The 13835-nt window shown below is 38.7% G+C and overlaps 1 protein-coding gene across 2 annotated transcripts in view; it reads left to right on the top strand.

The window, feature by feature from the left end:
- LOC111147739 (24-hydroxycholesterol 7-alpha-hydroxylase) overlaps positions 1-13835 on the top strand; it is an 89860-nt gene that overhangs the window by 62588 nt on the left and 13437 nt on the right. For both annotated transcript variants that reach the window (XM_022503961.1, XM_022503962.1), the window contains exons 9-10: positions 7389-7484; positions 8338-8426. In XM_022503961.1, coding sequence (XP_022359669.1) covers positions 7389-7484; positions 8338-8426 — 185 coding nt within the window. The remainder of the gene's footprint in view (positions 1-7388; positions 7485-8337; positions 8427-13835) is intronic.

A 13835-nucleotide genomic window follows, 5' to 3' on the forward strand; every position in this document is an offset into this window, starting at 1 on the left:
GTTATCATTCAATCATATGTTGTCACTACTATCATTCAACATATGTTATCATTCAATCATATGTTGTCACTACTATCATTCAACATATGTTATCATTCAATCATATGTTGTCACTACTATCATTCAACATATGTTGAATGATAGTAGTGACAACAGATATCCTTGCTTTGTTCCTGATCTGAGAGGTAAGTCTTTCACTATTAGGCTAGATGTTAGCTATAGGTTTTTGGTAGATACTTCTTTTTTTTTTTTTTTTTAAGATTTTATTTATTTATTTGACAGACAGAGATCACTAAGTAGCAGAGAGGCAGGCAGAGAGAGAGGAGGAAGCAGGCTCCCTGCTGAGCAGAGAGCCCGATGACGCAGGACTCAATCCCAGGGCCCTGGGATCATGACTTGAGCTGAAGGTAGAGCCTTAACCCACTGAGCCACCCAGGTGCCCCGGTAGATACTTCTTATCAAGTTGAGGAAATAGCCCTCTATTTCTAATTTGCTGAGAATTTTAATTATGAATGGGTATTGGATTCTGCCTAGCACTTTTTCTGCATCAGTAGATATAATCATATGCTTTTTCTTTTTAACATGTTGTGATGGATTACATTTATTGATTTTTGAATATTGAGTCATCCTTTCATCCCTGGAATAAATCCCATTTGATCATGATGTATAGTTCTTTTTATACATTGTTAAATTTGTTTTTACTAATATTTTGTTAAGGATATTTTTACATCTCAGTTCATGAGAGATAGTGGCCTATAGTTTTCTTTTCTTTTCCTTTCTTTTTTTTTTTCTTTTCTTTCTTTTCACTTCTTTCCTTTCCTTTCCTTTTCTTTCTTTCTTTTGCACTGTTTTATCTGGTTTCTATATCATGACAATCTCTTAAAAAATATTTGGTGCTTGTCTTGCCACCTTTCTCGTGAACACTCAGATTCCTTTCTTTACTTCTTTTTTTCTCTTCTACCCTCCCTACTTTCTTTCTCTTTCTCCTTCCTTCCTTCATTCATTCCATTCTTCTATCCTTCCATCCTTCCTTCTTTTGCTTTCTTTATTTTTCTTTGTGTGTAGTGTGTGTGTGTGTGTGTGTGAAAGAGAGAGAGAGAGAGAAAGACTGGAAAGAGAAAAATCAGCAGTACGTTTTTCCTCTTCTTCCCTAACTCTTTTCTTTTTCTCTCATTTCCTCTTTTTGATCTCAGGTTATGAATTTGTTGTGGCCATTAACATGTCGTATTTTCTTTAAGGTAATTTTACTCATTCGAGAACTTTACCAAAAGAAACACCCAACCTCAAACCCAGGCACACACATATATACTTGTGCCCGTACAACCCCAGTGATCATTTATTTGACATGCTCCTTGTTTGACATCAGTACAGAAATCTATGTTTCATCATAGTATAAATCTTTGATTTAAACATTTTTTAAACATTATTATCCTTTTCATGCATCCAGAGTCTTAATATTTATTTCAATGGCTTTATAATAGGCCACTGAATTGATAGCTTAAATATTTAATTATTGCCTAACTCTTGAGAATTTAGATTGTTTTCCTTTGTGGTTATTTTAATGTGATATTTATTTGCATCTTTGTGCATAGTAAATTTTTTTAATGATTATTCTTGAAATGTGTTTTAGTAGTGGAGGCAACAAGCCATTTATGATTCACTGCATATAATTCTCTTACACAACTGAACTGTTTCATAATTCCAACATTATGGATTTCCAATAAAAATTTTTAATTAAAAGTAATTGATGTCTGAAGCAATTAGAAAAGTTATAAAACGATCATAGTCTCTTACCTCCACTTCCTCACACTCACAGTTTCTTCCTAGAGGACATGAGACCCAGATGGATCCAGGCTCACTCTAAGCCCTTGTGATGGCTCTCATAGTGAATGGGCAACCGAGAGACATGTGTTCAGGATGCCATCTTCCAAGAATACTCCAGAACTTCCTTTCCTTATTTTTCAAAATACCTTTTTAATATTTGTAAAAGGTGCAGCAGGGTCTTCTGTACTTACTATTTCTTTTATAAATGAAATAAATACAAACTTTCCTCCGAGGAAGCGTACAGTAATCCCTGTGAACTTCTCCCCTGCAGAGTTGAGGCTTTAACTTTGAAAATGACAACCTGCACAGCTTTTTTAAAAATTATTACATAGGGGCGCCTGGGTGGCTCAGTGGGTTAAGCCTCTGCCTTCAGCTCAGGTCACGATCTTAGGGTCCTGGGATCGAGCCCCACATCGGGCTCTCTGCACAGCAGGGAGCCTGCTTCCCCCTCTCTCTCTGACTGCTTCTCTGCCTACTTGTGATCTCTCTCTCTGTTGAATAAATCAATAAAATCTTTAAAAAATAAAAAAAATAAAAAAAAAATAAAAATTATTACATAAATAAATTATAGTAATTATTTTTAAGAAGGAAACCATTTATTAAAAAAAAGGTAAAAAGAAGGATATAAAGGTGGTTTAAAATTTTACAAGTCTGATGACCACTAAGAATATTTGGCATTCTCATAATTTCAGATTTTTCCCCTGTAGTCTCTACATTTTAAAAATTCAGTTGGGGCCATATTATGCTAATTTTCTCATAATCTGCTTTTATATTGATAGTAGTTCACCAAAGTTTTCTGTTTCAATAAAAGACATCTACACCACTTTGAATTATAGCATAATAATGTAATCATGGACATAGTATTGATTTTTAAATCAGTTCCCTATTCCTAAATGTGTGTGGCTTCCAGTTGTTTATAAACAGTGCAAAGATAGGCATCTGTATAGTCAAATCCTGGTACGCATTAATAATTAATTCCTTAGTATAAATTCATACAACATGGTCCTTTCAACCTTCATAAATTTTCTAAAACAGGTGGAATGTCTGTTGAACATATTAATGGGTTCCCAGAAATTTGGACTATAAAAACATTTCAAATGAGGTCATCTGTGTCAAGCATTGGCAGAGGTTCATGTTTTCTCCCCCATCGGACAACTGATCAGAGTTTCTTGCTGGGAATGCTGCAGGCGCTCTCTTCCTGCTCTTTCTTGATATTGTCTGAACATGGTCTCATTGTTTATTTTTGCTTCTGTACTTATTCTCTTCTATATTTTTGGAACAAATTAAAACAGACAAATACTACCTACTTTCTTTGACTTATTCTATTCCTCCTTTTTCTTTATTATATTATCTTTCCAAAACTTTTAAACTTCTACCAGTATTCTCTTTTCAAGGTGTTGTACTTTTCGTACACAGTTAATCTGCAAGAATGCCCAGAAAAGAATAAACAAGGAAGTATTGGAAAATATGAATGATTAAAGACTATTAATTATCTTCTCAAGGTATTAAAACATGTTATAAAACTACAACAATTGAAATGGTATGAAATAAAATAAAATGGTATGATATTGGTGTCAGACTAGATGTTCAGTATCAGTATAACGGACTGGATAGATAACAGAGAAGGAAACCCTTTTGTACATAAGAACATAATATAGGATAAATGAATCATTATAAGTCAATTAAGGGGGAAGAGATTAATATGTGTTTTGGGATGACTGGCTAAAAAGTGGCATTTTTGTTCTCAACATTGCTTTGTATGCTTAGAATTGAGAATCCCAAAGAATTTTATCTATGCGAATTATATCTACTGAGATTAACTTTATTAGAAACTAAAGCTGAGAAATTATTATAACGTTTATTTGGTAAATAAAAAAATAACAAAGAACTTACTACATGTTAAAAAAATGGCATGGTTCTATGAAACATAACTGTAGTTTCCAAAACATAAAAAATGTAGAAGAATAGCATCATTTTAAGTTTTTGCAAATCTGTCTAATGCCTTGCTAATAGAGGACATCTGGGTTCCCATAAACGTGCCTGGAATCAATCTGTTGTGATATATCATTTCCGTTCATGGAAATGAAGAAAATCCAGCCTCACACAGACATGTTACCAGAAAAGGAATTGATATTACAATAGCTTTTTCAGATATGGCTGTTCTCCCATATCAACAGTGGGACTTTCTCTCTCTTTTTTTTTAAAGATTTAATTTATTTGTTTGAGAAAGAGAGCTAGAGAGAAAGAGCACGAGCAGGGGGAGGGGCAGAGGGAGAGCGAGAATCAGACTCCCCACTGAGCCGGGAGCCCAACTCGGGACTCCATTCCAGGACCCTGGGATCATGACCTGAGCTGAAGGAAGATGCCTAACCAACTGAGCCACCCAGGCGCCCGCTCCCAACAGTGGGAGTGTCTTAAAAGTTTATTGCAATCTGAAATATTAGTGAGTTTTTTGTACTCACTTACACAAAAATCCTTTGGTTTGTCCTATACTTTGAATGAGTCTTTTACCCAAGAATGACTTTTGATCTCGCAAAGCCTCTGAAAAGGTCTTGAGAACTCCTAGAAGTTTCTAGACCACCTTTGAGAACCACTACGTTAAAGAGAAAAGGGCTTAGGATTCATCAATGAAACCACAAAGTTGAACAGATTTGAATGTATCACATTAAAATTTAACATGTATTTCTTAAGGCATAATCCAAGTTAAATGTAAACCAAAAATTATGAACAAATGTTAATATAAGTACAACACAAGGGTAAATAGTTTTAGTATTTAAAGAACTTGCAGATCAATAAGTAAAGCATGAATCTCACATAGATTAATGAGGACAGAACATAAACACAAGAGTTCATAGGAGAAAATAACTTCACATGGAAATATGCTCAACAGAAACATAAAAATGTTTGCAGCAACCAAAAATTAGCTATTAAAAAATGTCAGACTAGGGGCGCCTGGGTGGCTCAGTGGGTTAAAGCCTCTGCCTTCAGCTCAGTTCATGATCCCAGGGTCCTGGGATCAAGCCCCGCATCGGGCTCTCTGCTCAGCAGGGAGCCTGCTTCCCTTCCTCTCTCTCTGCCTGCCTTTCTGCCTACTTGTGATCTCTGTCAAATAAATAAATAAAATCTTTAGAAAAAAAAAATGTCAGACTAGCAGAGAAGAGGGCAAAGAAATTGACATTCATATATTATAGGTAGAAACATGTTTAGGCACAAGATTTGAGGAACATTTGCACAAAAGGAATTAACAGCGTTGAAAATATCCATGCCCTTTATCTTTTGCACATCTTTGTTAAAAGATTTTATATGAAAAAGGCTTTGCGGAAGAAGATGCTTTGGATGGCATTATTTATTATAGAAAAAAACCCTAGGGAATGATTAAATTATTTATGGTTTCATCTACCCAGTAAAAGATTAAACAGACATTGGAGATAAAACTTCACAATGTGTCTACAACGCAAAGGAAAAAATACTTAAGCTATAAAATTAGGTGAACCAAGTGAGATTCACAAATTAACTATTCAGCATGATAAAAATACATTTAACAACAATAACAACAAAACACTAAACTGTTAAGTAGAGGGAAATCTAGCCAGTAGATGATTGTTTTTTGTTGTTAGCACTCTGGTTGTTTTCTAGCTTTTTCTATTTTTCTGAATTTTCTAAAATTTTGATGAGCATTTCTTATGCAAAAGTTTGTACTTTTTTTTTTCAAGATTTTATTCATTTTGATAGAGAGCACACATGAGCAGGGGGAAGGGCAGAAGGAGAGGGAGAGAGAGAATCTCAAGCCAATTCCATGCTGAGCGTGGAGCCCGACTTGGGGCTCTATCTCAGACCCTTTATGCCAGTCATCACCCTGGTAGTTGCTGCTGTGACAGGAACTTCTTTCTGGTCTCCTCCATGTGGCTAGTGTTAATTCTGTTACTGAGATCCCATTTGAAGGATTTTACTAGCCTGTGTTGTAGGCTGTGGCAGCCAGCAGTCTCCAAGTTGTAATTATGGGTCAACAGCCACTAAAGGGGACTATTTGGTATGGAAGGGAAGGGCCCGCATTGGCCTGCCTGCAGCTCTGTCCCAGGGCTGTGCCCAGCCCCACTCCAAACAAACATCTGGGCCCTCAGCAGCTGATCTGAGTCAGCCATGAGCTCTCTAGCCTCTCAGTTCCAGCAGTGGTAGAAGAAACAGGTTTCGGATCTCACAAGTTTTCGTCTACTTCAAAAATGGAAGGATGGCACCAGCATAATCCTCGCTCACTTCCCAGTTTGAGGGCTCTCTCCGGTGCTCCTGGGACTGCAATTGCCAAACCTCAAGCAATATTCAGCCCCCACAGAAGCCAACGGGGCTTCTCTTTTGTTAAAAAATGATTACCCCTGGGTGCCTGGGTGGCTCAGTTGTTTAAGTGTCCAGCTCTTGGTTTTGCCTCAGGTCATGATCTCAGGGTTGTAAGATGGAGCCCCATGTCAGGCTCTATGGTAGGCATGGAGCCTGCTTAATTAAGATTCTCTTTCCTTCTGCCCCTCCCCCACCTCTAATAATAAAAAAAAAAAATTGATGACCCTTTCCCATACACCACTTCCTGCTACCATAAAAAGACATATTTTTTATTTGTAAGGTGCTCATATTCTAGTTTCATAAGGTAAGTGTTTTGCAAATATCTTGAGGACATTTCAAAATCCTGCAGGGTTAAATAGATACATGGCTTCCAATAATTGGCTGTGGGAGTTACTAATAAAATATTTCTGTCTCAGTAAAGTTGATAGCCATCTAGTGGTTACACCCCATGGGAGAGCTTTTTGTCCTATGGTTCCTGAACATGATGATGTAAGGGTGATTTATATATCATGAAAACCTCCAATAACATAAATGGGGAAAGACAATGCAGGCTCTCCTGCTTGAGGAAACACACTGCTTAGCCTGAGTCCCACAGCCACAGGATCCCAAACACAAAATCAACCAAAGAAATGCACAACATTTGCTTTGCCCTATGTTTTCCTAACCAGTTGTCTTCATATTCTTTCTGCCCTAACAGTTGCTTCAGGAGTGAGTAAAAAAAAAAGAGGGAGAGATTGAGAAAATCCACTCCCTCTTCCCAGACCCTATCATGAGTGTCGCAGGGACAGAACACCCATTGCCCTATCCTCAGTGCTACTGTGGCCAATGTCCTGTCTCAGATTTTTCTGTTCCATAACCACAACCTGGGAGTCCACTGTGGCTCCCATCACCAAAAGCACTTGCTGTAAACCCCAATTTCAAATATCAAAAGCTGCACCACAGCAGGCTTATACTAGTTTCTAAAATTCTCATTTATCTCATTGATCTAATATTTTTCCCCTATGTAACCAAATTTATAGACAAATGTAACTAATCATCAGAATTAGAACACAGCCATTGCCTAAATTGGGAAATAGAAATTATCTTTCCAGGAAAAAATTAGATTTTCTTACCATTGATTATAAAATGTATGTGTCTTCTCTACAATATAGTTGGAGCATTATTTTTAATGACCCAAACTCTCTTGAAAGCAGATTTCAAAAAATAACTCAAAACTGATTTTTCTATCGTAGAATTACACTGTTCCTTCTGGTGACTTGTTGATGTTGTCTCCATTTTGGCTGCATAGAAATCCGAAATATTTTCCTGAACCTGCATTGTTCAAACCTGTAAGTTATCTTTTTCAATATACATTGTCCTTTGATTTTAATTTCTTTTATGCCGGGAGTATGAATTCATAGATTAACTATCACTCTATCATTAAACAGCCCTATTCTCTGGTAACTAACAACCAAGCTGACTATAAAGGAAGAATCAGACTTATAATATGAGTGGTACAACACAAATGAGATAGAAAAGTTTTTGGAATAAAATTCACCAATTTTAAATAAATGATCTGAAAGCAGCAACGTACATTAAAGTAAATATGTCTGGTTCTGATAGAAGACTTATATTCATCAGGCCGTTGCTCCTGTTATTGGTTTCCAAGGAGTATAACAAAAGAAAAACAAGGCAAATCAAAACTGCTTTACTGTTGCTTAAAACTGGGGAGTTACAGGGCTGAGCAGAATCTTAAGAGTTCATTTAATCCATTCTCTGCCTTTAGGTAAAACTTTTAAAAAATGGCATCCCGATGTATTCATTCCACATCCCAAGTTCCCTCCACTAAGCAGGGCTGCCAGTAACTTACTGAATTTATTACCGAGGGCAATTCTGTGATGGGGACTGAGACCTTATTATAAATAGTCTTCCTTTTCTGAGGTCAATTCCGTGGTTGATTTACCTTATCATTTACATTTACCACTTAACAGGATTCTTTTTAAATCTTTTTATTTATTGGTTCACATTCCAAAAACACAATTGTGTCTGATATTAATAACAGGTTGGGAAAAAATTACCAACAGCCCTGCAACTTTATATGCAAGGATTAGCTGTACAAAGTCATTTTTAGCCTAGAGAAATAAAGTTAAGCTTATTTATATAAGGCTGATTTGGAAAAAAAAAAATGCTTTCTTCCCACAGGAACGTTGGAAAAAGGCAAATTTAGAGAAGCACGCTTTCTTGGACCAGTTCGTGGCATTTGGAAGCGGGAAGTACCAATGCCCTGGAAGGTCAGTGAGACAGCTGAGCCACGTTTATCCAGAAAGTCTAAGAAAGACGATGGCTCTGAATGGGAAAACTTTGGCTTAATCCCCCTTTTCTTTATTATCAAACTACAGGGAGATCCAGGAGTCCACGTTTCATTTGGTTGGCCAGTTGTATTGTGCCATGTCTTTGTGGGAATGTCTACCATGACTTCTGATGGGATACCTCATGAGAACAAAATATTATGATTGCTGCTGTATGATGACAACAGGGTCATTAAAAGTTTTTTATAGAAAGGATTAGAGTGGAGCATGCCTTAGGTTATATAATCATGCTTATATTCCATGTGAGAGACATGGGGTGGTAAGATCTACCAGATTTGGAAAATAATTAGAAATGGGATTGATCAAAGGGAAGGATTTGTGGAGGACTGTGGCTTGAAGGTAGGTGGCTGGAAGATGTGGAAATAGAGAAATGAGGAGCAAGAGAAAGTTTAGAGGACGAGGTGTTACATTTTCCTTTGAAAACTACTTAGTCTGAGATGTGGCAAAATATGAATCCTATAACCAAATTCTATAGGTCAAATCTGAAGGTTGAATAAATGTAACAATAAATAAAAACCTCCGTAGTCTAGTTTTTCTATTGTTTCTGCTTTTAGAAGTCCTTAACTTTTCTGTTATTAATTTTAAGTAGCCAACCCATGAAACATTGTTCCTAAAGACAGACAAAGCAGAATTTTTGAGGAAAGCGAAGGACTCCTTTTGGACAGTGTTCTAGCAAGATGGATCTTTTCACTAGAAATGTAATCCCACAGATCTTTAGTATAATCCTCAGAAAATTGCACCCATTCTAAATTTGTCTACTAAGAGCCAATTTATTTTCTCATCTACCAAACACTTAGTGAGTCAGAGAAAATTGCCTTTAAAGTAGCTGACAATCAAAGTTCATCATGAAGGCATAGTCTTATGGCTTTGCAGCTGTCACCCCTTGGAGTTCAGGCCACTGAGGCACTATGAGGACCCCTCTCATTAATAAACACAGAGGGTTTTGCTGAATTTAGTAAATAAGTATTCAGTGCTGCTATCAGCTGCCAACCAAAAATCAGAATGGAAGAATATTGTTCTTGCTCCGAATAATGGGAATTCCGGAAATGTGTTTTGGAGGAAGAACCCCTTGTTAGGTACTTCCCCATTGCTGGGAAGCCCTTGGATACAGGAAGGAAGGGAACTCTTCCCAATAATTCTATTGCTAAAGAAGTACAGTAGTTTTGCAGAAAAACAGGAAAAAGCAGCAAGAGCTAGCAGATTTCTTCAGCAATGGTAGCAAGCAGAATAAGGAGTTGCCTTGCAGTGGACATTCTCCTCTTAAACTGTGAATTTAGATGAAGGACTAGAATGGGATTTTCCGTGTTGAGTGGGTATGTGAGAGTGGATGATCTCAGCACAAAGGAATGTGCTTGCTCTATTGCAAACCCACCTCCCCCACCCCACCAGCCAACAGCCTTAATTTCCCTTGCTTCGCATCCCTGAAAGAGGATGCCTGGTTGACTGTCTCACTGTGGTCATTGATATGGGTTACATTCCAGTGTAAAACAATAGCCCTGATCTTTGGCAAGATACCTCACTTACAAAAGCTTGCTTGGGTAAGAAGAGGGTGTAGTAAGAGCTTGAGAGGTGGAAATGAAGCGTGGATTCCTCAGGAGTAGAAAGTGTGATCTCAACTTTTTTTGTGGGCCTTTGGGTCCTTCTTATATCCTAGGGCAGTACTAGTACAAATCATGGTCTTGTCTTGGATTACTAATGAATTACTAATGAAAATCACCCAGCAATGGGAAAATTAGTTCAAACATAGGTCCAGCTGATAGTAGATCAGTAGTAGTGGTAGTGTTCAACCTGACAGGAATCTCTGAAGCACCTAATATTAGTATGTTTATTCGTTCATTCAGTAAATATTTATTGAGAGTATGCTCTCTGGCAGGATAGGGTTCTGGGAGTTACCTTGGAAAACAAAAGAGGGGATGAAGTGCCTTCCCTCAAGGAAGTTTTAGTCTTAAGTCACTTCAGGAACCACTGGGGAAATTCAAAGACACGTAACATTCTTGAGTCATTTATAATGTAGCTGGGGAGATGAGACAGAGCAACATGAGAAACAAGCTTTTCTTTTTTTTTTTTTTTTAAGATTTTATTTATTTATTTGATGGACAGAGATCACAAGTAGGCAGAGAAGCAGGCAGAGAGTGAGGAGGAAGCAGGCTCCCTGCTGAGCAGGGAGCCCGATGTGGGACTTGATCCCAGGACCCTGAGATCATAATCTGAGCTGAAAGCAGAGGCTTAACCCACTGAGCCACCCAGGCACCCCTGGAGAAACAAGCTCTTCTTAACACCATAAACTGACCGGTGAGAAATGCCAGATGACATACATACATAATAACCACCTTCGGAGTTTTGAGGAAGGAGATTAGAAAAGGCTTTAGGGACTAGAGGGGAATCATCAATAAGCAGCCAGAGGAAAGCATACCTCCAGAGGGTGAGGGACAGTGATTGCAAAGTCTGAGGGGAGGAAGAAAAGTAAGCACTCACAGGAATGGAATGGAATGCAATGTACCCGTATGTTGGGGTTTGTGAAGCTCCTGCGTACCGTTGCTTCTACTTGTGCATTTGAACGATAATACAATCTTAATAACTGTGCCTAATTCAGTAAAATAGCCTTGCAGTACTTTGAGAAGTACTTGTATACTTAGGAATTGCTGATTTTTGAGGAGCACACTCAGTCTCTATGGATTTCATGAGAAGTTGCAAATTCAGTTTACTCTGAGGAATTTGTTACATAAACAAACGCATCCCCTCCACTCTGGTTGTTAAGTAGACTTGAACAAACTGTATTTATGTATCTAATTGTTTCTTAACATTTTCACTGTGCTCTGCACATGTCCTGGAGGGCCTATAAAAAAGGGTTAGGAGTGAGGGTGGGAAGGGTGGATGTAGTTAATCCCAAAACGGAGTCAGGCAGCCAGAACCCTTTATGAATTTTTAGCCCTGCTTCTCTCTCTTACGGCTTTACTGAGGAGCAGTGACTTACTGGAAGGAACCCAGAAACCATGGGCAAAATCGCAATCATTCCTTTCCCAGCCATTTCTTTTTGACACTTCATTATGAGGCTAAGATTTAAGTGTGTCAAGAACAGAAGAAGCAATTTAAGACTCACTTTTGATACTTGGGCCAAAGTGCTTCTAAAATAAAACATGTTCATTTCTGAGCAGAACATGTCAGAGAAGACCCTCTTTTCCTTCTGTTTACAAACTAGATCTCCAGCTCCTCCGTGGAACACAGAATAGCAGGACGGGGTTTGTATCTGTGGAGAGGAAGAAAGGGCACTCTTGCCCTGATGGGGTGTGTGTGTGGCGGGGGGGATCTTCTAATGCTCTACCTCTTTTTTATTTATTTATTTTTTTTAATGGGTTTTCTCCCCTCATCCAACTCAGTGACTGCTTTTGAACCAGTTAGAAGCCACCTGATCAGAAAGAGGGTTTAATTCCTAGGAAATGAGGACGGAATTAAAACTTTACAGTGTTGCCGTACTGCCCATGGGCTATGGTCTCCGCATCATCTAATGCCTTCTCTTCCCTTCCTAATAGCCCTCTCTTTCATTTGGGCATCCATGGGATTTGGGGGTGCTGATTCCACTCCCAAATCCATAGGAGTGGAGCCCTGTTCCCTCTGCCCATCCACAAATCCCATCCCTGTCCCTGCCCTCCTTTCCCACAGTGATTTACTTCAATGTCGGTGTATGTTTTAATCAGTGCAATTAACTACCAAGCTTTCTGCTGAGACTTATGGGTCAAACATAATCATTCCTTATGGGATGTGAATAAAGAAGCACTTGGCCCCCAAAACTGTTGGCATCTATTTTGAGACGATAAAAGCAGGCAGTGTTAGGATGCAGTTGGTACCGTAGAACAGGGTAGCAGAGGCAAACTGCCTCCCTGGGAACATCGCTGAGCTGCTGGAGTGATCTCTGCCCAAGGCCAGCATCAGCTCTCAGTTTTCCAGGTACATAAAGCAGTGCATTCCCTTCAATATAAGAACCAGTCAGATGTGAGTTCTCTGTCACTTGCAACCAAAAACATCCTAAGTCATATAATTTTCCTCAAAAGCGAAAGTGTTCTTTCAAGGTTTATTGAATTCCACGAAATATTGTGTTAACACGCTTAGCCATATCCATGAATTGCTTTTCTAAATATCTTGCCCTTTGCAGAGGGGCTGAGTTTCCTTCACTGTGGGTGTATCACAAAACAAAAGTAAATGTCACATCTTAAATTTTTTTCTGGAATCTGGAATTTAAAATATACCGTGAGATTATTTCTATTTGGTGAGTACTTAACCTCACTGAAGTCAGTACTGTTCCTTGGCCCTTTGCTTGAATAGGAAACTTGAAACACTGTATCTAACCTCCTAGCTCATAGTTCATCTGTTCTGGAGCTTCGCCTGTAGAAGGGGTAGTGGGAGGATCTCCAGTAGCAACTCTGAAAAAGGGATCTTGAGAAAGTGCCCTCCTGCTTTGACGAAATAGAGAACAATGTCCCAAGTCCAGGACAGAGATGCTCCCATCCTTCCCTCTTTGTCTTCTTACAAGCTTTCTCTCCTCTTTCCCCTTCTGTATAATTCCCATTCTCTTCTCTTTTCCACAGGCTTTCTTCTTGTCCTTCTCTTCCACTTATCTTTATCCCTTTCTCCCCTCCCTACCTTATTCTGGGTTTCCCCCTTATTCAGTGTAAGCATCTGCTTGTTCACTCTACAGATTACATCCTCACCATCTTCCCCAGTTAAAAGTGTTTCATGTATAGTTGAGACAGTCTTTATCATTGTGAATTTTGTACTGAAACTAAAAAAGTTGATAAACTACATATTTTAACATATTTCTTTTTTCCCTTTCTCCTTGTCAACTTCTTCTAGATCAGTGCTTCTTAAAGTGTGATTCCCCAGACCACCAATAGTTAACACTACCTGGAAACTTGCAAAAAATGCAAATTATTTGGCCCTTCCCCGACCTACCGAATCAGAAACTTTGGGAGCAGGTCACAGTGATGGGTGTTTTAGCGAGCCTTCCAGGGGACTCTGACGCAGGTGAAAGTTTGATAACCCCTGGGCCAGAATACTTTGCGTCCTGCCACCAAACTGATTTCATTTTCCTAAAAGATTTCAAAGATGGATGAGGTTGTGGGGGAAATACTTCCCCTTTAAGCGGAGTAGCCAGGCTTCCATGAAGGATGCCTGTGAAAGTATGTCTGCTGCCTTCTCTGAATTCCAGGGCGAGATCATTCTATTTTCATAAGCCGCAGCTGGTAGCAACTAGGAATATACTTCAGAGCCCCTGCTCCTGGCAACCGTGGCAGTTTTCCAGTCCATGCTAGCATTGCCCGCAATGACTTCGGGGGT

This window comes from Enhydra lutris, unplaced genomic scaffold (assembly GCF_002288905.1).
Source record: "Enhydra lutris kenyoni isolate GAN:26980312 unplaced genomic scaffold, ASM228890v2 scaffoldscaffold17, whole genome shotgun sequence".
In the NCBI taxonomy this organism is placed as follows: domain Eukaryota; kingdom Metazoa; phylum Chordata; class Mammalia; order Carnivora; family Mustelidae; genus Enhydra; species Enhydra lutris.